Genomic DNA, 26,681 nt, shown 5'->3' on the forward strand with positions numbered 1-26,681 from the left:
TGGCTGCTGGGGTGGACTCGGAGTGAGCAATTGAGAACTGATCCCCGATCTTTTTCCACGCTAAAGGAGCAACTAAGCTTGATTTCCACCCATTTCATTCCTTTTTCCGTCGCCCCCGAACTCCCTCTTCCTCTCCTCTCTCTAGGGGAGAGCGTCCTGAACATCCAGTCCTTCCTGTTCCGTCCTTCCCCAGTCCGTCCGTTCTTTGGCAGCTTTTGTCCTTCCCACACGCTCTTTTCGTCCATGTGACTTGCATCTTCATCCGTGGTTCCCTCTCAATCTGGTTTTCCCCAGTTTAATCCCAATTCACTCTTTTGACCTCAGGATTCTGCGAACTGCTCCTCGTTGCTGACCCTCCCTCTTTCTCCTCCCTCTCCCATCCCCCCTCCCTCCCCGTCCCTCGTTTAGTGTCTCAATCCCCGACGTGGCCCCCGCGACGTCTGCCAATCGTTAACGTTATTTTGTGTGACTTTATTTCTCTTCTTGTCCCATCGAGCGGCCTCGTTGGCGCGTCCCACGACGCCCGTCATGTTCTTCACATCCTCGGTCTGCTGGGCGGCAGGCCTCACCACCCTGTCATGCCTGCTGAACCCGGTTCTCGCCGCGGACATGGCTGCATGGAAGACTCGATCCGTGTACCAAACCATGACCGATCGGTTCGCTCGCCCGGACGGGTCGATGACGGCTCCGTGCAACGCCTCCGCGGGCCTTTACTGTGGAGGAACGTGGAAGGGGACAATGAATAAGTTGGATTATATTCAGGACATGGGATTCGACGCGATCATGATTTCCCCGATCGTAAAGAACATCGAGGGTCGGGTCTGGTATGGTGAAGCCTATCACGGGTACTGGCCGCAGGATATGTACCAACTCAACCCCCACTTTGGCACCGAGCAAGAGTTGCATGATCTCGTCGATGCTATTCATGCGCGTGGCATGTATATCCTCCTGGACAGCGTCATTAACAACATGGCCTGGATGACCCGCGGCCAGAACCCGGCCACGCACATCGACTACTCCGCCTTGACCCCGTTCAACAACCAGCAGTACTACCACCCATACTGCAAGATCAAGAATTGGAACAACTACACGGATGCCCAACTGTGCCAAACAGGAGACGACCAGGTCGCCTTGCCCGATCTGTTTACCGAACATGAGGACGTTCAGAAGACACTGGAGGACTGGGCAACCGGCGTAATCAAGAAATATAACATCGACGGCCTTCGACTCGATGCGGTCAAGAGTTTGACCCCGAGCTTCCTGGCCAAGTTTGTCAAGAACGTCGGAGGCTTCATGACCGGAGAACAGTTCGAAAGAGACTCCAAGATCATCTGCGACTGGCAAAAGAACTATATCTCCAGCATGCCCAACTACCCCATGTACTATTCCATGGTCGAGGCCTTTACCCAGGGGAACATGTCAGATCTCGCTGTCCAAATTGAGACGATGAAGTCGCTTTGTGCGGACGTGACAGAGATGGTCTCCTTCTCAGAAAATCACGATATTGCTCGCGTTCGTGCGCTGAGGGACGATCTCTCGGTATGTATAATCCTATGGTCCCCGGCGGTGAATGATCACTAACCGAGTCTCTCTCTTCCCCCGACGCAGATTGCCAAAACCTTCCTCACGTTCACGTTACTGTTCGACGGGATCCCCATGCTCTATCAAGGCCAAGAACAGTTTCTGGACGGGTTGTCTAGTCCTGAGAATCGCCAAGCGATCTGGCTCACGGGCTACAACTCCAACGCGCCCCTGTACCAGCTCACCAAGACCCTCAACAGCCTTCGGCGCCATGCCCTTGAGCTGGATCCTAACTACGTCAACATCCCAACCTACCCCATCTATCGGGGTTCCAGTGAGATTGCGGTCAGTAAGGGTGTGCAGGGTCGACAGGTCGTCACCGTCGTCACCAATCAAGGTGTCAAGGGTGGCTCCTACACGCTCATGCTGCCCGCGTCCTTCAACGCGATGACGCCCGTGACGGAGATCATCACCTGTTCGAATTACACGGTCGATGCCCAGGGATCGCTGGTCGTGCAGATGGACAAAGGAGAGCCTCGGGTCTTCTTCCCGACACAGTTGATGGAAGGCAGCGGATTGTGTGGTTATTCCAGCAAGAACGTGTCCTACACGGAACTCAAGACCGGCCATGCGCCCACCAGGTCCTCGTCAGGATCTCGGTCGATGGGCATTCTGGCGATCGGCGAGTTCTCTTTCGTTCCAGTTGCCCTGCTGGCCGCCATGCTGGGCTTCATGGTGCAGGGCCTGTTTTAAACCCCATACGAAAATGCAAACGTCCTTTGAGCATTGATCGCACCCATCCTTGCCGCATTGCATCCAGCGCGAGTCCTTTATGATCTTCAATTTCTTGTTTTTCCGTGTGTTACCCTGATACTCCTGACGGGGACCGTTTTTGCAGTATCCCCCTTCAACCCTCTCTCCCTCTTCCCAGTCTCTATGTATTCCGCCTTTTTTAGCCACACATACGGTCGTCGCGCGCTATGCTTTCCTTCTTTGCTCTTTTTTTTTTATCTTTTGGAGTGGGCCAACGTTGCCCCTCTGCTCAACTGTCCAAATCATTCGGTCTTCTTGTACATATTTGACATGAACCATATTTGTCTCACTTTTCTGGTTTCTTCACGTCTCTCCTGCTCAGTGCTTGTTGGACCCCTTTTAGATGTGTCTCCATCTTGGTGTGACCGGACATCGCCCGACGATAGGACTGGTGCGCCGGAGGGTCGATGTCTCACTCTGCCGAGTGCCCGTCGCTCCGTCGCTCCGTCACTGGTGGGTGTGTATTGTAATTGATCGGGGATGGGTCCCTGGTTCACTGAGCTGCTGTAATGATCTGGTGTGACGGGGCGACCAACTGATGGGTAACTGGTGGGTAACTGGGTCCTGAGTTCTGGATACATTACCCGCAATACCTGCAGTACCCACACACCGCCGAGCCCCCCCACTGGGCTGCCAGATTGCAGGCGTCGGCGGTCTGCATCTCTTTCCCTGCGCCCCGAATCCAAAGCAGTCTAGGAAGGTGGACTCACCTCCCTGGCTCCCTGGGGGATTCTCGAAGGGTGATCAGTAGCAGACTCCTGACCTGAATGACCTGAATGACGCGCCTGTCTCTTTCGAGACCAAAAAAAAAAAAACGGACTTCCATTGAATGGCACATTGTGGACTATCACTTGACAACCACACTTGCGAGCACTGTAAATCTACTCTATCCGTCACCAGGACCCAATTTGATTTGGTCGGTTTCACCTCGTCTGGGAGAATTGTCGATATTCCATCGCTGGAGCCCCCTTCCTTGGTCCGGAAATACTCCTCCAGCTGTGCACGCGCAAGGTGCCAGTTCAAGCCTGTAACCCACGACTGAGTCCTCGGCGAGTCGGTCGGCTCGGTCCTCACCACTGCGGTCCATCCGTCTGCATAGTGTGTGCATCACCGCATACTCGCATACTTCCCCCTCCTCGTCCACAGATGCTCTCCCTCTTCTCCTGCTGGAGCCCGCTCCGCCGGCGGGGACTGCAAGTGTGGAAGGAAAAAGAAGGTTAATATTATTCTTTCTTCCCGATCTCCCCTCCCTGCCTCGATATCCACTGGACCCCGGATCCAGAAGGCTCCCCCGGTGAATTTGAGAAGACCGTTGGCTAACTGTCGCCTGGGTGTCGAACTATGTGCACCCCGATCTTGGCGTTTGACTAGAAGCTGCAGAACATCTCGAAGAGCTTCCCTCATGGGACGCACCCGATGAGAATACGCTAATTCTGCAGGCGTTTGAGTGGCACGTCCCCGCGGATCGGCGCCATTGGACGCGGTTGAAAGCGGCGCTGCCGGACTTCAAGGCCCTCGGCGTGGATCAGTTATGGATTCCCCCCGGGTGCAAGGGGATGGATCCGTTGGGGAATGGGTATGATATCTACGACCTATATGATCTCGGGGAGTTTGATCAAAAGGGAGCCGTGGCGACCAAGTGGGGCACGCGACAGGAGCTCGAGGATCTGATATACCAGGCGGCCGCTTTGGATATCAAGATCATCTGGGATGCGGTGCTGAATCATAAAGCCGGTGCTGATTTTCCAGAAACGTTTTCTGCGGTCGAAGTTGATCCAAAGAGTAAGTAGGGGACGAAGACGCAAACGATGATGATGACAATGATGATCATCACGACCACGATTGCGATGACAACAATCATCCTTCTCACGGTTGCCCACTCTTTCGAAATACCGCACATTCATCACCTTTTTCTGACGATTCCTTTTTACCTCTTGGTGTACAGGACGAGATATTGAAATTTCCCCACCATCCGAGATCGATGGCTGGGTTGGCTTTGATTTTGACGGTCGGGGAGATGTGTACAGCGCGATGAAGTATCGCTGGCAGCATTTTACCGGCGTTGATTGGGACCAAAAACGTGAGAAGCAAGCCATCTACAAAGTGCATGCTCCTCACAAGGACTGGGCGTCCGATGTGTCCCCCGAACTAGGGAACTACGATTACCTCATGTTTGCCAACTTGGACCTTTCTCACCCTGAAGTTCGCAACGATCTCTTGAAATGGGGCACCTGGATCACCCAAACCTTATCGCTGGGGGGGATGAGGTTGGATGCAGCGAAGCATTTCTCGGCCCAGTTCCAGAAAGACTTTGCTGCACACGTTCGCCGCACCGCCAATCCCGATCTCTTCGTGATCGGGGAATATTGGACGGCGGACGTGAAAGCTATTGAAGGCTATTTGGACCAGGTCGAGAACACGATCGTGGCATACGACGTGCCCTTGGTGGAACGATTCTCCAAAATCTCGCATATCCGGCACGCGGACCTTCGTGGAATCTTTCGCGATACTCTAGTCCAACGCCGGCCAGACCAGGCCGTGGTGAGTTTCTTTTTCTTTCTTGGCACCCCCACGATGAGGCACGCTCTCATCGTGCACGTTGTGCTGCAACCAACATCATCACTGACTTTTTTTTTTCGGTGCAAAGACTATTGTTTGCAATCATGATACGGTAAGTGGCGTTGTTCCAGACCCCTTTCCTCCCCTGACCCCGGGAAGGCTCGCATTTCGAGGCGGTACTTTTGTGTCCATTGCGTGGATGGCCATAGGTTGACTCCGTTGCGCTTTTGGCGTCCAAAAGCAACCAGGTCAAATGCTCGAGGTAAGCAATGCATCCCCCCCCCCCCCCCCCCCCTCCTGTCCAATCTGTCATTTGGGCCACTGGTGCTGACTGAATGATCAGACCCCCGTGGCGCCGGCATTCAAACTGCTGGCCTACGCATTGACCCTTCTCCGCAAAGACGGCCGTCCGAGTGTATTCTACGGCGACATTTACGGCATTTTGGGTGGAAACCACTCGACCCCGGTCGCGCCCCCGTGCAATGTCCAGATCCCCCTACTGACTCGCGCGCGGAAATTATATGCATATGGCGAGCAAGAGGACTACTTTGATCAACCAAACTGCATAGGTGAGCATGATACAATCGCGCCGAGTCGACTTGTGTTCCCCTCAACCGTTTTGATTTTGTTCTCTCGTTTTGCCTCGATGCCGTCCGAGAGGCCATTGATGATTGCCCCTGATTTTTGAGTTTCTGCGTCCATCTACAGATGCTGATCGTCTCTCGTGCCTTCGTCTCTACTAGGGTTCGTCCGATATGGGAACGCGCGTCACCGCTCTGGTCTTGTGTGCATCATCAGCAACGCCGGTGCCTCCAAAAAGCGCATGTTTGTTGGTCGGTCGAAAGTTGACCAAGAGTGGGTTGATATCTTGGGGAATCAGCCCAATTCCGTACTTATCGACAAATGGGGTTATGGAATGTTTACAGTGGGTGGGATGAGTGCCAGTGTCTGGGTCGAGTCCGCTGCGGTCGTCTCTGGTGGGATGAGCACGCGTGAAAAGTTGTAAGTTGGCTTTTGTCCTGTTTGGCTCGGCGCCCAACATTGGATCTCAGACTTCTGGGTTTGAACCCAGAAGTCTGAGATCCAGTGTGCCAAGTTTGCATCACTCTGTTGGTGACTTGACCATTTGATCCTCTTGGCCTATTTTTTTTTTCTCTCTGTTGAGACTTGAGCTGATCTCCCTTTTCTCTTTAGCAACCTGAACTTTTACGACTACTAACCAAAATTCACGGGCGGGATCCTAATTTTCCTTCAAGAATGGTCAGGTCAACAGACACAGAACTGTTTTGGGGGTTCTGAGGTGGACAGTCACAGAAAACGGCTTGTATATATAAAATGGTATATCGTTCCAGAAAACTTTGGGATCAGGTTAAGCACGTATTCTCCTCTGCAAATGGAACCCTTTTTTGGGAAGATGGCGCATTTTTGTAAACTATATATCTTCCTCTACAGATGGAACCTGTGTCCACGCGCTACCAGGCACTTCGCTTCGCGTTGGCTACCTACATAGGTATGAAGGTAGTACCGAGCTATCAGGCTGTTTCTCATTGAAGGGTGGTGGCGTGATGTTCTCACCATAAAGTTTTCTATTCGTGAGTGCGGATAAATTTGGTCTAATTTTGGTCATCTGGAACGGAGATTCTGTCGGGCTGCTTCAGCGTTTTTTCAACTCCGGCTTCCTCTAAATGGAAGTTGTGTGTTGATTGGATTCTATATCTGACCACCGAGTTCAAAGGCCCAGTCCATATGTATCAATAGGACATACCTTAGCCTCCGACCCTCACCATCCTGCAAACATGAAGAAATATACTGTATCATAACCGACAGGAGCTGCATAGGCTGTCTTTCCTCTCCTCTCTTTTTTTTTTACTTTACTTTTCTTTTTTTTTGCAAATGATTACAATCGCAAAAAATAGCCAGTCTGAGGGGGAAAAAAAGTCCTACGGGCCAAGTACTATGTCATTATCTGGTCAGGATGAGACATGGCGGGCAGTGGATGCTAGGCATTGGATACGCACTGGGCCACTCCGTCAAGCTCACCGACTAGCCTACCTATAGAAGTTGTCCAGATTTCCACCCATCCCACATAGTTAGAACTTTGTGCCAACTTGGAGCCTGTTGCCCAACGCCCAACGCCCGACTGCCAGCCCTTGGGCTAATTGATCGAACGAGATCTGGTGGCTCCGCTCTAACTTCTCCTGGTATTGGCATTGGCACTGGCATCTTTTGGAGGTGCCGCTACCAATCGCCCAGATTAGAGGATTCATTCCAATCTTCCACATGTCTCCCATCTCAGCTGTCGGGAGCTGTGTGGACGGTAGTTGTGCCTGCGTAGGCATGGAGTGTCCACCCATAGTGCTAGTGTGTGTTATGTACGCCATGGCTCTCACGGTTTCTTGCCCCTTTAGTCCGCCTTTTTTTTTTTTTTTCTTTTTCCCTTCTGCCTCGGTGAAACATGGGTGGATCGGTCTGCACTAGAGGCGATGATCCAATTCAAACCTCGCTCATAAAGAGAAGTGTGAACCGAGCATGGATGGCACCACTCTCTTTCCGCAGTTATTGCTGGGCCTTTTACTGGTTAAGTATGAATGATACTAAATGTAGGACTGGGGTACGGTTGTGTGCCGTATTTATGTAATCTTGCCTTTTTTTTTTTCTTTTTTGATTTCTTGAACTTCTCGTGTTCGTGGGAGTTGGATCGAATGGACCTATTCGATTCTTGATGAATCAGCTTTTCAAGGGTGTGATGACCGTATGATTACTCCAGCTTGAGTCAAACGCCAGTCAAGTCTTACCAGTGCGTATGAAAGCCTTTTGATCTGTGCCACAAGATGCACTCCGAGGTCATTTTTACCGAGTTAACGTACCTGTGTCTTCTGTGCACATTGAAATTGAAAATTACACATGGATGATACACAAGTGCCTGCAGCAAACTCTTTGAACGCATCAAGGAAATTGCCGAGACGCGCTTGATCCATTGAAGTACCTGCCAAGTGCCAACTGTCAATTTCTCTTTGCCCTTTAAAGGTTATGGAGGGCCTTATCGTCGGGACTCGGTACTCGGGAGTGCTTTTCGGGCGGTATCTTTGTCCAAGTCTGACATTGTAACCGGCCTTTTTTTTTTCTCCCTCCTTCCAGAACCACACAGGGAAGGAATACAGTACTGTATCCAGACAGTCACATACTAGGTAGATTCGCAAGTGCAAATTTACCAAAGTTGAGATTTTCGTTCGCCTACCATCGGCTGTGGATGCTGATGGTGCTAAAGTGCTCCTTTTTTTTTTCTACATAGGTACAGTATGTATATGCGGTACTTAAAAAAATACATATATGAATACGTAGAGGGAAAGGGTTATAATTTTACTTGCGTATGCCCTGTGGTTTGTCCACTGTTTACTCAAGAAGCACTGACTTTCTACCCTGGGCATCCTGCAGGATGTCGACGGTTTGCCTTGCACCGACGCACATTGTCACAATTTAAATGAGGTGATGGGCAAGCAGGATGATGATAAACCCTGGGCATGCATGGAGAATGGTCCAGTGATGAGATGCTGTATTGTTATTGGCCGTTGATCCCTGATTACCCCTGAACAAAAGGACCTGTAACTAGAATCACAAGATGATGTGTCAGGAGAGTAGAGAGTCGGAATTAAAGGGGGGGGAAGTTGAAGTTCCTCTGGTCGTAAACTCAAATTCGAAGGACTTAAAATTTGTAAAATTAGAAGCACCACCTGTCTTTACATACATACAGAACAGTGTGTTTCTGGTATTTTTCACACCCAAAAGTCAAAGTGGGGACACTCCGCGCGATTCCAGCATCAGGTTTGGAATTGTATTGCACATTTCTGCGCCGTTAGTAATGTAAATTCACCAGTGTCAGCCTCCGGGGCTCCCGCCGCGGTCGCCTCCCGCAGGGTCCAATTGTGATTGATCTCGGGGGCTCCATCAATCAGAACACCCAGCTCCATTGGGCGTATGTCGGTACAGCATCCGCGGCTGAGGCCGACTTGCGCGATTAGCAGTCAAAAGTTTTGTTCACCATTGCTGGCCCTGGTAGTCGATGGATGCAGGTGGGAAATCATCGGCACTCGATCAGCCCAATTGGCTGGGACCGTCCAGCCCTGAATTGTGATTTTTTTTTTTTTTCAAAAATCTCCAGACTACCAAAAACCTTCTCAAGTCAGATTACGAGGTCAATTTGTCGGAGTTTGCACTCCAAATACATACCTCAATTCGGCATGTTTCGGTATGTAATGTATACCTGTACCTGAGGTCCCTTGTCATGTTTGTGTTGAATATCAGTCTATCCTCTATCGTCTATGCTATTCACTCTCTGGTGCAAATCCACTCAAGATCTATCATGGATACTGGTCGGAGATTCCAGAAGAGCCACCACTTCTGTGGCATTCGAGCGGAACCGACCGTGACCACCAGTCCCAGCAAGAGGCTGGAAGGGCTGCAAAGTCACGCTCAAAAACGGTGGGTCCCCCTTGTCTCTTGGCCGCATCCGAAGGTTTTTCCTTGTCTCTGAAATTCGGGCAATGATCTGTCCGAGGCGAGACATGGGAACTGGTTCCTCCTGATTCTTCCATGAATAGTCAGTGATAATTAGGATCAGAGGCGACAATCAACCCCAACTGGGCCATCTTTAACCCGCCCTGGTGGGTTTTAGACTATCGCCAAACAAATACATTTCCGATTGCGGATCATTAGTTCTGTATGATCTCTTATGCAGGCGTGTCCATACATACAGTACCAAGACACGCGCAAACAGATTTTGTTTACCCGGTAAATCCTGCTCGATCAAGGTATTTGTTGTATTCGACCTGCTTTGAGCCGGATGCGATCCAAAAGAAAAAACAAGGGCGCGCTTTGTGATTCGCGATCTCTCATGGAGACAAGGCCCTTTCAACCCAGGGCCCATGGATGGAAATCCTGGCAAGAAGAGCTTGGGCATTTTCATTATTCATTTTCCTTTCTTGGGTGCCCCCATTGGCCATGTCATAGCTATCGAGCAATCATGTGTTATGAACGTTTGGACCAGGTTTTCCCACTGTACCCGGGTTGGGCCATCGATTGACTCAGATATTATTAGAATTTTTTTGTCTTAGCTGAGCTGCGCCGCCCCGGTTGCGGAAAACATGGATATTGTTGATCGTCATTGGGTTTGATGCGACTCACTCCAGCGTAAGGGAATTTATATCTTTCTGGCTCTTCGTTCCTGATACTTTTCCTTCTTCACACACACTCTCTCTTCCGTCTTAGATCTTTGTGTTACTTTTTCGTGCTTGTATACCTTTTTTTTCAAGTGTTCAATCACTCGTCACTCGCTTCCAAAGTCAACATGCGTTTCTCCGCCCTGTCTCTGATCCCTCTGGCTGGCCTCGCCGCCGGTATGTATCCTATCCCTTTGTCGCCCAACAGCCATGAGTTGCGAAAGCTCGGCTGCGAAGCTGCTTGACATAGGGTGACTAGCTGGCTAACCTGTTGTCTTTCCCATACCTCAGCCCTGCAGGTGACCCAGCCTGGAAAGAACGATGAGTTCAAGACCTCCGACTCCATCACTGTCAAGTGGTCTTCCGTCAAGTGAGTTCCTATTTATCGACAGCCAAGTCTGCACATGGCTTGTGATCCCAGTATCGTCCGTGACTGACCAAGGTTTGATTTGAATAGCACCGACGCCTCTTCCTTCAACATCTACCTGGTGAACAACGCTGTCTACCCTCCCGTCAACAAGGAGATCGCCACCAATGTCAAGACCTCCGACAACTCCTACACCATCAAGGACCTCTCCGGTCTCAGCGCTGGGTGAGTTTACCTCCAATTGCAACCAAGTACCCCGTGTATCATGCTAACATATCCCTCTCTTTCAACAGCTCTGGCTACCAGGTCAACCTCGAGTCTGACTCTACCCAGAACACTGGTATCCTTGCCCAGTCTCAGCAGTTCAACATGACCGGCTCTGCCCAGAGCTCCTCCTCCTCTTCTTCCTCTTCCTCTGCCTCCTCCACCGAGACTTCTTCCTCCTCCGCCACCTCCGAGAGCGCCTCCATGACCACCATGACCACCACCGGCGAGTACACCTCTGGCTCCATGACCATGACCACCACCGGTACTTCCACCGGCACCGTCTCCGCCGGTACCGCCACTGGCACTTCCACCGGCACCAAGGCCTCCGGCTCTGCCAACGCCAGCGGCACCTCTAGCACCGCCATCCCCACTGGCAACGCCGGTGTCGCCGTCCGCCCCGCCGCTGCCTTCGGCCTCGTTGCCGGTGCTCTCGCTCTCGCTCTGTAAATAGCTGAGTAACGCAAGTTTCTCGGCATATTTACGCGCGAATCGGTGGGTGATGAGGGGGAAGGATGAAGTTGTTGTGAGATGGGGGGGGACTGTTGACCCATGTATCTATGGTGTGAGTTATTCAAACCAAAGATAGCGTGGGATATGTTTTGCTGGGAGAAGAGAGATTTACACGAAATTTTTTAATGATAGATGGACAGTGTTATTTTTTTTTTGCTCTCTCTCTGTGTGTGTGTCGTTCGTTTCCCGGGGGGGGCACTTCACCCTCCTGTCTTCGCTTCTCCACGTTTGATACTTTATAATTCATGACGACATCCCTGGAATTTGAAGGGCTGAAACTCATGATTTCCTATACATAAGAAAAAAAAACTTTAGAGCTTCACAGAATTTACTATGATGTGATGTTTCTAATTCGCTGTGGCAGTAATGACGTAGAGCCCTCCTTGACGAGAATCCACGTTGTTGAATGTATATTATTTGAAAACCCTACGAACTACTTGTCCAATTTGATCTGATATCTGCATCGGTCTTTTTCGAAGTGGAGCTTTGAGCTTCTATTGGATCAGGTATCGTTGATTTGGGCACGTCAAAAACCGGCTCCCAGTATCAGCTCTCGCTTGGTAGAACATACACATGCGGTTTGATGCCCGGTGACATATGTGGTGACATGGACCTTTTGATCTTTGCCTCTTAAAATTAAGATTGCCTGGACCGGTCTTGTATCTGCGAGCCGTTCAATAAGGGTTGAGCTCTGTTGTCGATGTCGACTTCACCTGCGCCTCGAGGCTATGAGATGACAATGGGGTCTCAAAAGTGTGATACGCAGAAAAGAGCTTTCGGATTCAATCAAAGCGACTGTGAACTATGTACTTTGGTGAGCTTAACCTGGTTCTCTCACATTCGGTTAAAAGGGGAGTGTCTACCTCCTACGGTACCCACGTCTATATAGACGTAGGTGGGATGGAGGGTGAATTACATAGTATCACTTACTTCGTAGAAGTTGGCCTTCTGTAGGTACCTACCTGGCACAGGGTACAAGGTACCATACTCTTTTGAGTCTTTGCGTGAGCGTAACACCCTGCTTGATGAGCCTCGTAGCCCATAGATGTAATGGATCGACTCGTCGGGGTCGACTAGTGCCGTTGGCCCATAAGATAAATGACATTATCATAATTTGACTCCATCTGTCCGTTCTTCGTGAAAGTCTAGTTAAGACGCTTTGATATACTTCTTCATTTTGAAAATTTGTTCGTTCAGACTATATGGGCCTGTCGAAGTTAGTGGTGCTTGGTGAGTGTAAATCTTCCCATCACCTTCAAAGCAGACTCTTATCATCGAAATGATGATCTGTTGTCACTGTCGTTGATGGCTCGTGTAGTGAACTCACTACTGGTGGCGCCGGGAATACTAGGGGCTTTGATCTCCAAGGCAACGATGGTCTCTTTCCGTCTCCTAGATCTGTTCCTCAACCAAGGCCCCAAAGATTTTCCGATGCTTTCCTTTCATTTGATCTCCCTTCGCAAAGACGGCTCATTTTATTTCGTGCCTGCCCGTCTTCGGAGGCCCACGATGGAAACCAAATCAAGAGGCAATAAGGGGAACAGAAAAATCGGTTACATCTGGACCAATTGTGCTCGTATGGAAAAGTAACGTGGTGGAGTGAAATGAAGGGGCTTTTAGACGCCTTCGAATCATTTAGCTTCAGTCTCTTTGCCTACATGAAAGTCAGGGCTACTTCTATGGACGGATTCCGTAATAAAGTCTGCGCTTAGAGCGCTGAAGATTGCGTGCAATCCGAAAACAAATACCAATTCTCGCGCTTCCTCGAGTCTCGCAGCCAGATCTTTGGCCCTGGCTGAATCAGATATTCAAGATTATTGATGAGTTGCCTGAAAATCATTTTTTTTTTCACTACGCCTCGCTGGAAGCAATGTTGCTCATGAGACTGTCGCAAAAAATGCCTTCATTGAATAATGAGCCGTTCATAAAACTGGGCTTCTTTTCATGTCGACGACTTTCGCCTACATAGATCACGTCCTCGGAGGACTTTTCAATTCATCGTTCATCTTAATTGATTCTGGTAACAGACTCTAAGATCTAATTATCAAATTTCAACACGTCTCCGTACTTCGGCCCTCTAAGTCGGGTATGACTCAAGTAAAGTCACCTTTTCGAAACACACCGTGGCAGGGCTACTTGTTACTGAAATGAAGTAAAGGGGTAACAGGTCATGCACAGTATTTTAATGGAGTGTATTAGGGAAAAAAATTGAACTGGGATTAGTGAGATCTAGTCTGACCCATACTTCAGCCATTCACTGCATAGTTCGTTATAGTTCGAGTCTTTACTTCTTCTGAAAGCCAAACGGTAGAATATTGAATCAAATACACCGATACCCTAATGGTAGGCTATGTTTGATACGCGATGAAATCTGACGAATAGCATGGCCATTTTCTGTTGCGGTTACAGGCTTTGAGAACTCGTGGTCTCAAATGAAGACTCTAGATAAGAACTCAAAAGCGTCAAAATCTCTAAAAAAGCGAGGGATATTGTATGAGTCATTTGTGAGAAGGCAAGACAAACACGCAGAAAGGGGAGATAGAGAAAGAGGAAGAGCGTACGATCAGGACAAGAAATCTCTACAATATCACTGATGCCTCCGCAGCAACCAGGAGAATCAATCGTGATTAGAGGCACTGATTTTGCCTACTCCCATATTTCACTGACATTATCCAGCTGCGCCATCACCATGTACCTTGTAAGGAGAGGTTGTCATGCTGGATAGGCCATCAATCAAAGTGACTGTGCGCCCGATTTACGGCTCAATTAATGCGGCTCACATCTTAGTGACCACGCTACGGTGCTCCACAATAGGTCAAAGTCCGTCGTTTCGAGACTTGCTCCTCTTGAAAAAGGATCTTTTGCCTTAACCAACACCTCGATCTTACCTTTTTGGGCCTGCAGCCTGTCCTGGACCATAGTCAGTTTCCATAGCTTACCAACCCCCACTGACTAGTAGATGGCAGCTGGTCCACAAAAAAAAGAATCTGTCACGACGAGAGCCCACGTAGCAATTTGACACTTCTTCATTCTTCCAAAACCTGGCATTCTACCACGTAGTGCAGCCATTCTCAGCACATCGATAGAGACCGGCCAGATATACTCATGAATCATGACCATGTTTCTACCAAAGCCCAATTTGGGGATTTGTTTGTACATACTTGGCCCACTTGAACCTCTTACTAGACTCGTGGCCGGCCTACCTTTCAGCTCCTTACAAACCCTTTTCTTGCAGTGTCTGCCAAGTTACCCATCACCGAGGATAACCAGGGTATTGAGACGGCCGTCGCCATTCAGGTCATCGGGTTAGTTAATGGGCACTCGTTAGTAATCCCGTTATCCCATGTTCGTGATTCTACCACAAATACAAATGGAAGCACGGCGATTTTTTCACGGTTTCTTGCGAGAGCTCAGCGGCTGTGTGTATAGTTAGGTGGAAAACATCTTTGACTGACGAAGCATTTGCATCAATTTGCAGTTTACACCTTATCAGTCTATCCATAAAGTGAAACCCCCCTCGCACCCACTTAAAAGTCTGCACATGCATATCTTTCAAAGTGAGGCTGTTTGCATATTTTGTTACAGAAAAAATACTTCCTTCTTCGTGATGAAAGCAAGCTGCAGCTTGGAACAACTAAATCGTCGAGGAACAGGAATGCATGGCCTCCATGTACTTGCAATTGCTTCGGTACCATATTGCTGAATCGATGTGATAATATGCAATGAGTTGGATTAATTAAGAACATTCTCAGTTCGATCCGTGAGACACTTTTCATGTTCATTCTCTGATATTTCAAGCCATCTTCAAGCCTCGGCAAGCCTCAGACATGTCATATCTAATTCAAGGTCTCAGCTTCCCTCGTCGCAGATGCGATACGATGGAGTAGCCTCAAATTAGCTCTATGACTCCCGAGCTGCATAGTAGCTGTAGTCCTGATTCAACTTGTAAAACTTCTTGGGCTCGGGCTGTCCACTACCTCCCTCCCACGTGGGAGTCAGCAAGGTCTTGGGCGCGTCATCTCGCTTGTGGTTGTTGAACACGTGCTCAAATGTCTTTGCCCACTGAACACGATTGTTGAGACCTTCGAGGCCCCACAGTTCCTGCAAGAAATGGAGGATTGAGCTGTGGGTGTAGGCGCTATTGTCGGCGTACGAGGTACCGTCATGATGAATTAGAGTGTTGGCGGGGATGTATGGGGAAATGAGGAAAGCAGGGACGCTGAGAGGGATTTATTAGCACAGCCGAGAGAGACTTGGATACGAGTGGATGCGAAGCCGATAGAATGAAGTACTTACCGAACTCCTAGACGAGTAAAGTCGTAGCTGACTTTGTGACCCTCGGACTTGCCGGTAAAGGTCATCTTGTCATCTGGCTGCGGCACATTAATCGGAGTAGGGACGTGGTCGGCAAAGCCACCGTGCTCGTCAAAGTTGATGATAAGGAGGCTGTATGGGGAGATGGTCAGATTCTGGAATTCTCAAGACGAGCTTGTAGACAGTGACAACGGGGGGCCACTAACATATTATCCCAATACTGGGACCGGCGAATCGCATCGTACAAGTGCTTCACCATCTGCTCGCCAGAAGCCATGGGACTGGTTGGGTGCATCGAGTCAATCGTGCAACATTCAGGGTTGATGTACGAGAATGTCGGGAGCGTTCCCTGCTCCAAGTCGCGGTAGAATTCATCTGCATGGGCCAGGTGATCCATTGCGTTGTCTTGTACCCACTGTAAAAAAAGAAAAGATGGAATGAGCATTATTTTCAGTGGGGAGTAGTTTTGAGCATGTTGAATCCTGTAGAGTGCAAATCTCACCTTGTACATGAAAGCATCAACAATGTCGGTCTCGTAGTACTGAGAAGTTAACTTGTTAGCAACACTGTAATTGTACCAAAGCACCTCCATCTTGAGACCTACGTTCTTCCAAGTGACATTCTTCTTGCTAAGCGACTCGAAAATCGAAGTGGCGCAAGTGGTGCCTGTGACATTGTTCCAAAATCCAGCAGACTGATCGGTGTTATCAACAAAGCCACAGCTTGAACCTGAAGTTGCAAACTGTCGGTTTGGGTTCGTTGGGCCCGGGTGCTCGGCGAACTAATCGTGGCGATTTCCCCATTCAATCAGCATGGCTTGTCCTTGGAGACTGGTCTGTCTATAAGTCCGCTGTTTGACTCACGTATGCATCAAAGAATGCAAAGTTCTGTGCCAGTTGGGCCAGAACGGCCGTCTTCTTTTGATCATACGCCTTGATCACAAAGGCAGCATCCCCCGGAGTCGACTTGTATTTCTCGGATTGACGCTCGACAAAGCCGGCCATGTTGGGAACATCGTCCTTGGTGACATTCCACTTGCGGAAGATTTCATAGGTCACTCCGGCGAAGTTGTGATCGGGATCGACAAGGGGGACTTCGGTCTCAAATGGACTAGCACAGATCTCTAAGGGTTCTCCCCATACTGTCCAGTTGGGATTGGTGTATTGATTGCAATAATCGATTTTCCGCAGGTTGTCGATCTTGGGATTGAAATCCCAGAAGCCAGCAATATTGTCAAAGGAATGATTCTCGAGCGTGAGATAGACGACATGCTTGATCTGCAACAACAGATCATTCAGCACCGGTCAGTGATTGGCTGTGAGGGTGTCACTAATTGGACATAATTTTGCGCAGGACTGACATTGTTGCGCAAGCGCTCCCACGTGCGACTGTTCTGATCGGCTGGAAGAGCGGATGTGGCTGCGACGAAGCCAGAGAGTGCCGTGAGCGTCAGGGCCGATTTCATGGTGCCTTAACTAAGTCGAATTGCTGAAATTGATCTTGATACGGTATGACCAATTTTTGCAACTCAAAGATGACGCAAAAAGGACCACCAATATGTGCAGTGGTCTGACATTCTTATATGCACATGCGGAGTCATTGACTAGTATTATGTCTGCTAGTCTCTGATCGTTTCTTCTTGCCCGTATCACGAGCACCTTGCTGTCGGCACCTGCCGCTATGATTATTCAAGAGTATCAGCTTCGAAAGTATTATTCCGTAGCCATGAGTCCACTCGTGACGCTAAAACTGCAAGCGACGGTGGAGATCCAATGCAAGTGGTGGGTCATTGAGAACCGTCGTTGAGATCTGATCCTATCAACGCTTAGAGAGGTCGCACGACCGTTTTTCGTGTACCTGTCCGTGTACCTGTCCGCCACAAGCGTAGACAACGGCCGGTTATTTAGCAGTAGTATGATTGAAGATCACGCCTTGTGCAGCCGGTGATTGAGAAGTAGCTAAGGGGGTGGCGACGATGATGGCAAAAATGCTGGGGCCAAGGACATTTCCACCTTGACACGAGGGAAATTTCCCTTTTCAGCGAATATTTGAAACGACTTGACGGACAACTATGAGCGCGGTCTATTTTTATCTTGCCATTTTGTCTATTGCAACGGTATCAGGGCCATTGCAAGGCGGGTGAAAGCAATCCGCCTGCTAGCGGTCTCCAGCGATAAGAGAGCCCGTGATCCTTGCCGGATGACACGGCAAAAGGATCGAATTTGCACGACTTGTCAGCAAAGGGGGGGCCCGTGCAACTAGTAAACATTTCAATGTCACCGGCTCCATCATAATATTAATGAAGAGAAGGTTTTTGACTCTTGAAAATTAGCCACTCTCAGTCGGTGTCAAGGAACCCCAATCTTTGCCTCGAAAATCACACAATTGCTTCTATTCGAGCATTTGGTTTTGTCTGAGCCTCGACAGAAATGGCAAGAGAGCAAGGTCATTAGTAATTTTGTACTAGTCTGCGAGATCTGACGGTCCGTGTCAAGTACCATCATGTGTGGACAAAAGAGTACCATCCTAGCCCGGTAAATGATTAGTACCACGCCGTACCTCCCAGGTACCCCCTTTTCGCCGGAGCTTGTCCGTTTCGGCAGCACACACGCACAAGGGCCTTCCGACTACTGCGTGGACTTGGTCCGAAGAAGCATTGTGGCCCGGCTGAATCTATCCTGACGAACCAATCTGGCTTGGCTCTGTCGACGCGATTGCAATGCGGCCACGAGGATTGGTGCACTTCCACGATTTAAGCACTAAAGAGCTCCACGGACCTCCTCTCCGGCCCCACCGCTTTCCCTTCCTGACCCACTGACCAGCTGACCCTCCGCGAATCAGAGTGGCACGTGCCTGATCACACCGGCATGGCTGCCAAGCACGTTGTGCCTTAACTGGTTGGGATGCATTGCGATCAGCGGGGCACTTGATGCTCCTCGATCAGCGGCCCTGCCACGGGCTGCAAGGATGGGATTGATTTCTCCGCACCTTCGACAGGGAAAGCCACACTGGAAACGAGAGTGGAAGAGAATGTGACGCTGACAAGCGAGAGGCAAAGGCACATGGTGCTCCATGGCCGCGCAACTTTCATAAGCAGCCTTCGGAAGGATTCCCCTTCCCTTACCTCCGTCTAAACGTACATTGTCGAATTTTGTTTGTACGCGCACGATCCCTTGCTGAAGCATTTCAAGGGGTTGAAAAGTGCTTTGATTCCGAATTGACTAAGAAAACATCCCACCTGTACGCATACGCTCTGCCTTACCTCTCTCTCTCTCTCGTCAGAATGTCGATCACCTCAGCAAGCGGCCTTATGTCACGCTACTCTCAATTATCGGACCACCGGTCGTCAATTGACGATGAGAATGAGAAAGAAATGGCATTCAAACTGCAGCACGACGTCGAAGCTGCCGACAATCAACGTCCTCGGTCTGGAGGGGCGGAGAAAAAGGCCTCGCGATGGATTGATGGTCGAACCGTTTCCGATGCAATTATCGGTCTCTCCGATGGCATGACAGTTCCATTCGCCTTAACTGCGGGACTGTCAGCTCTGGGGGACACCAAGGTGGTCGTCTTTGGCGGTATGGCTGAGCTTATCGCAGGCGCCATCTCGATGGGCCTGGGCGGCTACCTCGGTGCAAAGAGTGAAGAGTAAGCAAGAAGGTCCGATGCGGGTATGCTTGGATCCAGAGAGCTAATGTCGGATGTAATAGAGAGTCATACAAGGCTACGTTGAAGGAGACTGAGAACCAGACCATGGTCGATCCCGCCTCAGTGTCGACCACCATTGAGGACATTTTTGAGCCCTATGAGCTCCCTGCTGAGCTGGTTTCTCAACTCACCAACCACCTATCGGCCTCCCCGATGCTCCCATCCTTCCTCATGAACTTTCACCACACTCTACCAGAGCCTTCAGATTCTCGTGCGGTCATTTGCGCCCTCACCATCGCTCTGGGTTACTTCATCGGTGGATTCGTCCCTTTACTCCCCTACTTTTTTGTGGGTCCTGAGGACGCTTTCATCGCACTGCGTTGGTCCATCGCCACGATGGCTATTGCACTGTTCTTATTTGGATATGGAAAGACCTGTTTTGTGAGCGGATGGGCTGGCCGACGAAATATTCGAAAAGGGGTCGTCGGTGGTTTTCAGATGGTCTTGGTCGGTGGTGTGGCTGCCGGTTCCGCGATGGGGCTCGTCAAAGCCTTTCAACTACTGGCCCATGGTTCTGGCCATGCAAAGCAAGATTAAAGGGACACATCCTTTGGCAATTGAACATCATTGAATCATGTGTATATACTTGATGTCCTTTTTTTACGACCGGGGCTTTTGATTATGGCGTTTACGACATGGCGTTTTCATCGGGTTGCTTGGGATACACCGAGGTTTCGTCCTCTCTTTTCAAATGTTCTTCTTGACCCTCATACGTGTATTCAAAACACTAAAGGTGGGATCTATTTTTACTTGCAAAAAAAGCGAACCAAACTTTTCCAATGAAAACCACGCAGCCCGTCATCCAAAAGGCTTCTTAAGTCAACCAAGGGACTTTTTCTGACGAGCAATCGAAAACGTATCGATCAATTGTGGCGGAAGGAGAAGAACCTCAACCGGAAGCGTACAATTCTCATGATATCCAGATATACACAGAAAGCTCTCCCAGTCTTTGTCATTGTGATTCGATTATGCGCCGGTAGTGCGAGATCAGAGGCGACTCCTCGGAAGATCCCTCATTTTCAACTCGTCATGGACCATTTTCGCCACTCTGCCTCCATCGTCGATCGCACCATCAATGAAGCCCCTCCAACCAAAGGAAGAGTCCGAGCTAGCGAAGAACACATTACCATGCCGCTTTCGTAGCGCTTCCAGATATTTCGTCGTCATTCCAGGCCTTAGCCACTCCCATGCACCGCGGGCAAATTCATCCTGATGCCAGTTATGAAAGACCAGCCTCTGCACTTTCATGTCTGGGTGAAACGCTTCGAATGCTTGTTTGGTAACACTGATATCTTTCTCCGGATCCAAGTGAGCTTCTGGGAGTGAGCTACCGAATGCCACAAGATGAGTGTGACCCGCGGGGGTAGTTCCATCCCCGAACGTGTAGGTGAGTTTGCCTCGAGGGAAATTCGTGGCACCAAGTGAGCGCATTTCGGGATTGGCCACCTCGGCGTGACACTTGACAACCTGGTTGGCGTGCCCCATCATTGAGGCCTCGCGTTTGAGAGAAGGGAGAGCCGGAGTGAATGCAATAGTGTGCAGCACGTTCAGTGGGACAGTGCATACCGCTCGCCTCGCCTCGAACGTAGCGTCGCCATTCCGAGCGGTGATCACGATATGACTGCCGTTGTCATGAACACTTTTGACCGGAGTTGAAAACGAATAATCTAATCGTCCCGTGTCGATGGCCTCATCGAAAATGCGCCGTGCTAGAGCAGACTGGCCGTCACGAAGTTTGTAGGTGAGTCCAATGGCCATGAAGTCGGTATAGTTGTAGTTCATCAACGCCCACCAGCGCAAGAGCTCGAAAAATGAGGCCTCTTCCCACTTGGCCCCATGGGTGATAGCAAGAAATCCTCCAAACGTGTTCTTCTCCAAAGGCGTCAACTGTGATTCTACCTGAGCCATACGGTCGGCCATGGACAATTGGTCGTATTTCTTCACTCCAGCCATGTTGAGCTCGATGTCGTGGGGGTAGGGAATGACGCTACGACCCAGAACGCCGTCCACGTTGATGAATTTTTTGAAGGCGGACTCGACGATTTCACTCTTTATTTGGAGAAAAATACATTAGCATTGCCAAAGGTGATGGCGATTTTGTCCGAATGCATACCTCTTCATCGTGTGATAATGATACCACTTTGCCATCCAAATTGACTGTGACTCTGGAGCCACCCTCCATGCCTGGTCGTGGCGATACCTCCAATTGATCAATCATTCCATACCGGCGAAGTTCACGCCAAACGAAGGGCTGGTGCCAGTGTACCCAAGTTCCACCCAGCTCGTAAGGGTAGCCATCAATATTGGATGACCAGGAACGGCCGCCGATTCGATCTCGAGCCTCGATTAGTAGTACACTGTTGCCGGCGACTGTCAAGTCACGGCACGTGGTCAGGCCAGCATAGCCAGCACCGACTACGACCACATCGTATCGTTTGCTGTTCTTGAGTCCCTTCTTCGACGGCTGAACAAGGCCGAGGGTGGGGACACCTTGCACCAAGCCTGTGGCGGGAGTCCACTGATAGCCGTCGCGGCTCTTAGGTACGTTGGCCATGGGGTGGTTTCAATGTGTGGATGTGTTCAAGATTTGAGTCAATAGGACTTGATCGAGAGGCGGCAAAAGCCTGGGAATAGTCTATGATTATATAGAATGTTCACTCTGGAGGGCTTGCTTCAATAGATGGAAGTCCTTCTGAACCAGAATATCGATGACCTCGGAATAGAATGTCAAATTCCGAGAGTGGTTCCGAGATAATGCCTTATCTCTAAGCGATCTACCGATGGCGGCGCTGCGAAACTTGCAGTGTAACAGCATGAGTCAAAGGCCTCTCGATGGTCATTTAGCGAGATAAAAAAAAAGGCCGCCATGAGATGCTTGTGCATGAATTCAAGCAAATAGAGGTATTCGTTGATCGTGAAACTGTGCAGGTACAGGTTCAGTCTCAATCGTCTACTGCTGGGCAGAATCCAAGCTGTGTTTCCACTCCACCAATCAGTGAGCTCCTTCCGCTAATCTACCCTCGGAATGATCTTTCCGCTTCCGCCTCCGCCACTCGTCCACCGTCGTGATTGTCTCGTTCCGGAGGACTCTACTACTGCAATCCAGGCATGTTTCGCTCCACCATTCCTTAAAGAAATCATATGCTCTAGATATGACAACACCTTCGCCCCAAAGACCTGCGGCCCCTTCGCCTTCGGAACCTCCGAAGAAAAGAGCCAAATACACTCAAATCGCCTGGTCTGGCTACCCCAACGCAATGACTCCAAAAGTTCGTCAATTCATCAATGCTGATTCGTATATTCAGCAATGAGTGCAAACGTCGAAAAATCAAATGCACTGGCGGCAGCCCATGTTCGCGGTGTTCTCGAGGCAAGGTGTTCTGCAGCTACCCTAGCGACCGGACTCCGATTCATGAGACCGAGTTCAAAGATGCACGGTATCGCATTTGTACTCTGGAGTGGTCGTCTGTGATTACTAAAACGGGCTGCAAAGCCTGTCTTACTAATGCTCTTTCAGGGTCGGTTCTCGCTTTGAATCAATAGATCAACAGCTGGAAGAAATGCAGCGAGAAATGCGGACTATGTCTGCTCGTCTACGCCAGCTAGAAGCGTCCAGCCCGAATTCCATCATGCCAGCCAAGACTAACACCCAAAAGGAGCTGAATCGCATTCTGAACGCACCAAAATCGCCAACCTACGTGGGACCGACTAGTGTTGAATTTGGTCTTCGGCACAATCAGCCCTCGTCTCGCCTTCTGGCAAGTGCACATGATAGGGACGAGAGCGAGACCGCGCCTTTGTCAAATTCAACAGAAAGAAGCCCCACCCCTCTGCCGACAGGGCCAAACTCGAGCAGCAGAGCTCATCTTGGATTCGAGGAGGCCTTACGCCTGCTGCAGGTGTACGAGGATCTGGTGGGCGCGATGTACCCATGCGTAGATATGGACAGTGTCCGTGTCTACGTGCAAGACTACTATGGCTCCCATGAAAGTATCACGACCAGTGTCGCTGACTGCCAAGGTTCAACTCCGGCAGATCAGGATTGGTTCTTTGCTCGGGATATTCAAGTATTGAAACTCTTGCTTGCCACAGCTCTGTTGGCCGAGTCTCATGGTCGCAGCGAACTTGCTGCTGCGCTTGCTGACAATGTGGAGGATCGATTTGCGGCCAGATATAAAGTGGCGGAGGTGGATATGAAAGAGATTCTAATCATGACACTTCTTGTAAGCAAAAAGAAAAATTTCTAGCAGCGCGGCCTGTCCCTTCATTCCTACAAATCCCTTGCCAGGCCTCAAACGAACACTAAGAGGTGCCTCAAGTCAATCTTTCATTCTTACCGTGACGACGAAGTCATTTCCTGGCGGCTGATTCGCAATGCAACGAGTGCGTGCATGGAACTTGGTCTCCATCGTCAGGAGACGTGGCATCGAAACGGAGGTGTCTTTCCGGGTGAGCTTGCATGGACCTGGGCAAATCGGTTATTTTGGTGCATTTATGTGCTTGATCGAAAGTGGTCATTTGGGAGCGGACTGCCTTTTGGAATGCAGGATACGGATATAGATACAGATATCCCCGAGCCTGGGGAGTCGACACCGTACCTGAATTGCCTGATCTCGCACGCAAGGCTAAGTACCAAAATCTGGGGCCTGATCATGGAATGGCCTCGATATTCTCCCTCGACGACAGCCATCAAATGTACTGAACTTGACGACGAGGTCCAGCAGTGGATTTGGTCTATCCCGCACGAACTTCGTTTTCTTCCGAATTTGTCATTCGACTCACACGTCCCAACCGACCGCTCACGGCACTCTGATCGGCTGATGATGCTGCAAGTTCTACTCGCTTTGCAAGGAAATCAGCTTCGCATCTTGGTATACCGGCAGAACTTGCAAAGTAAGGAGCGTATTGCGGGAGATCTGGCCGGCGCGAGCATTGCTGTGGAGACGGCGAAAAGCACCATTCATATGCTGGAATATTTTAGCAGCGTGACAAACATCTACTTTGATCGCCCTGAGCCATTCAACTATTTTCTGATTTCCGCCTTGGCTGCTCTCCTTTTAGCTGTCTTGCATGCCCCCAGCCGCTTCAGTCACGTCTGTCGGCCGGAGTTCTATACTGCAATAAACCTCGTGCGTCGCTCTGCCACTCGTGCACGGACTTCCCGGCGATTGCAAAAACTTCTTCGTCGGCTGGAGCAGATTCAGTTGCACAAAGGAGGTGATGATCATCAAGCTGTTACTCAATCGCGTTCAAAAGATTTTGTCTCTCGAAACTCGAACGGATGTACAGTCGAGCAACGCCCTTCAGGTCCAGTTGCTGTGACAGGTCTGAGCGCTCCCCACGGCTCGTGGGAGCCTACACCTGAGTCTGCCCGGACATCAACTTCAGTTGAGCACCCAACTTCCAACTACGAACGACCAATGACTTCCTGGAATACCTCATCTGGGATGGACAACGACTGCTCAAATGTCTGCGAGAATCTCAGTAGCTTTTTCAAGAACGCGGGAGATCTATTATTTGATATCGACCCAACAACAAGCATGGAGTTACCTAGCAGCTCGGATGCTTCTCTCGCCAGAGGAGTCGATGTCGGATTCTTCTCGGTGCCTGTAAATTTGCAGCCACCCAGCCAGGCCTTTGCCAATTTCGAAGATGACAATGAAGAGCTGACTCGAGCCATGGCTGGTCTCTTGTGAAAGTTGCAAAGCAGTCATCGCGTTTGATCACGACGACCGAGTGGAAACGGCCACTGAGAGTGCAACAACATGCAAGCGTCGCCTGTAGAGAGAAGAATGGACGCTGGTGACCCTGGCTTTAAAAGAAGCGGCAAATACTTGCTTGTCCGCAATATTGTACAAAATACCACCGTTTTTCACGAAATGCTTTTTGTCAAGTATTTGCCATACTTGGGCTCGAATGTTAATCTCACCTCTACGGCAGACATTAGACCGGCGAAGAGAACATACCTAAGAAATGAGTGAGATGGGGATATTAGAACTCTTTCGTCTATGCGTGATGGCTTTCTTCGGTATCAGGATGATTTAATGTCCTATTGAGTCTAAAGAATCGGTCCTGAGCCCTGGTAATTGATGACAAGTAAAGCACCTCGCAGTGGAAGTGAGGAGGCCTTCCAACCGATTATCCGCGAGGCGGCTATATGCAGCCTTCTGGATGATTACCCTCGTATTGCGCAGTGTACTTCCCGAGGAAGAATGGACAACATTGACATCAAATACTATCCGCATGATGACCTCTCGAGTTTCTGTCAGACAAATGAGGTCACTCCCGAATCAAGGTGAAAGTGGTTCCAACAACTGCTTGAGGCAGTGGCGGTTATTCATTCCTATGATATTATCCACTGTGATCTTGTGCTACGAAGGACTTGTTAGTTGATGATGATTTCAACATACGCCTGGGCGATTTGAGATCGTCCCAGTGTCTATTGCAACTCATTGCTTGCCTAGGGACTACGAATTGCCTCACACGATCCTTTCCCACCTTTTTGCATTGGGTTCGCCCTTGCATGAGCTTTTAACTGGCAAGGCTTCATACAGCGACCTGTACCCTGCTGAGCCTGAGGATATCGTTCGATCTAGTGATCTCGATGTCATACGTGCAAAGTGTTAGCGACAACAAATCGCTAATCTTGAAGTTGAGCAGCGGTACAAAGATTATGGAATTCCCGATGTATCCCACGTGTTCCGCGGTGACATTATATTAGAATTCTGGAATGGAAGGATTACTTCAGCAGAAGAAGCACTCACGCTATACACCCATACCCCGTACTAGAGGTCCAATCCATCTGGCGAATTTTGCACTCTTGCTGCGGCTAGCTAAAGAACGTGCTCTTCAGGCTTGTGTAATTCATTGCCTACGCAAGTGCTTACTGTAATTGATATTGAGGTAGCTCTCCAGAGTACTCTTTGCTTTTCGGGGCAAAGCAAATACACAAAAACACTACGGCTACAAAGTTTTTCAATTACCTTATGAATTCTCTCGAAACCGTATGTATACTCAAGATCATAAGGTTGCTGAAGTAGTGCATCTCCATGCAGTGTTCAACGCATGTATGGTCATGCGGGTGCTTTTTGTTTCAAGGGATCATCGCTTATCAAAGATGTACCCATTTCCCTTTTTCGTGGGGACACGATGCCAGGTTTGCGAGAGAGAGAGAGAGAGAGAGAGAGAGAGAAATAACCAGCTCTGCTTCAACAGATCCGAGCAAGCCTTGCTTGAGACGTGAAGGGACAACTTGGAATTTTCCTACTTTGCCTTGGACCAGAATCAGTTGGAACTGTGCGGATTACAGTTCCCTCACCTCTTCACTCATCCCTTGGTGCAATCTGCAAGGTTCTGCCTTGGCAATGTTGTCTGTCAGTGCTGTGCTTGTATCTTCTGACCCTTAC

General features: G+C 49.7%; 6 protein-coding genes across 6 annotated transcripts; 4 read left to right on the forward strand and 2 right to left on the reverse strand.

Annotated features, from left to right (window-relative positions):
* Positions 1–528: 528 nt before the first annotated feature.
* POX_b03245 (Alpha-amylase A type-3) lies at positions 529–5,899 on the forward strand (the record flags this gene model as incomplete). Its single annotated transcript, XM_050112146.1, has 6 exons — positions 529–1,539; positions 1,609–2,256; positions 3,774–4,116; positions 4,280–4,875; positions 5,237–5,462; positions 5,637–5,899. 6 exons carry the CDS (start codon positions 529–531, stop codon positions 5,897–5,899), a joined length of 3,087 nt encoding a protein of 1,028 aa, XP_049972492.1.
* Positions 5,900–10,237: 4,338 nt separating this feature from the next.
* POX_b03247 (UPF0619 GPI-anchored membrane protein) lies at positions 10,238–11,190 on the forward strand (the record flags this gene model as incomplete). Its single annotated transcript, XM_050112147.1, has 4 exons — positions 10,238–10,286; positions 10,401–10,479; positions 10,567–10,701; positions 10,770–11,190. The coding sequence occupies 4 exons, from the start codon at positions 10,238–10,240 to the stop codon at positions 11,188–11,190; spliced, it is 684 nt and encodes a 227-aa protein (XP_049972493.1).
* A 3,963-nt stretch (positions 11,191–15,153) lies between these two features.
* POX_b03248 (uncharacterized protein) lies at positions 15,154–17,032 on the reverse strand (the record flags this gene model as incomplete). Its single annotated transcript, XM_050112148.1, has 7 exons — positions 15,154–15,472; positions 15,550–15,699; positions 15,774–15,982; positions 16,070–16,108; positions 16,172–16,348; positions 16,431–16,844; positions 16,928–17,032. The coding sequence occupies 7 exons, from the start codon at positions 17,030–17,032 to the stop codon at positions 15,154–15,156; spliced, it is 1,413 nt and encodes a 470-aa protein (XP_049972494.1).
* Positions 17,033–18,850: 1,818 nt separating this feature from the next.
* POX_b03249 (Vacuolar iron transporter cccA) lies at positions 18,851–19,812 on the forward strand (the record flags this gene model as incomplete). The annotated part of the gene is made up of 2 exons (XM_050112149.1): positions 18,851–19,215; positions 19,278–19,812. The coding sequence occupies 2 exons, from the start codon at positions 18,851–18,853 to the stop codon at positions 19,810–19,812; spliced, it is 900 nt and encodes a 299-aa protein (XP_049972495.1).
* A 450-nt stretch (positions 19,813–20,262) lies between these two features.
* On the reverse strand, positions 20,263–21,829 carry POX_b03250 (Monoamine oxidase N; the record flags this gene model as incomplete). The annotated part of the gene is made up of 2 exons (XM_050112150.1): positions 20,263–21,324; positions 21,389–21,829. The coding sequence occupies 2 exons, from the start codon at positions 21,827–21,829 to the stop codon at positions 20,263–20,265; spliced, it is 1,503 nt and encodes a 500-aa protein (XP_049972496.1).
* A 1,006-nt stretch (positions 21,830–22,835) lies between these two features.
* On the forward strand, positions 22,836–24,971 carry POX_b03251 (uncharacterized protein; the record flags this gene model as incomplete). Its single annotated transcript, XM_050112151.1, has 2 exons — positions 22,836–23,498; positions 23,595–24,971. 2 exons carry the CDS (start codon positions 22,836–22,838, stop codon positions 24,969–24,971), a joined length of 2,040 nt encoding a protein of 679 aa, XP_049972497.1.
* Positions 24,972–26,681: the final 1,710 nt, after the last annotated feature.

This window comes from Penicillium oxalicum, chromosome II, assembly GCF_001723175.1.
Source record: "Penicillium oxalicum strain HP7-1 chromosome II, whole genome shotgun sequence".
NCBI lineage: Eukaryota > Fungi > Ascomycota > Eurotiomycetes > Eurotiales > Aspergillaceae > Penicillium > Penicillium oxalicum.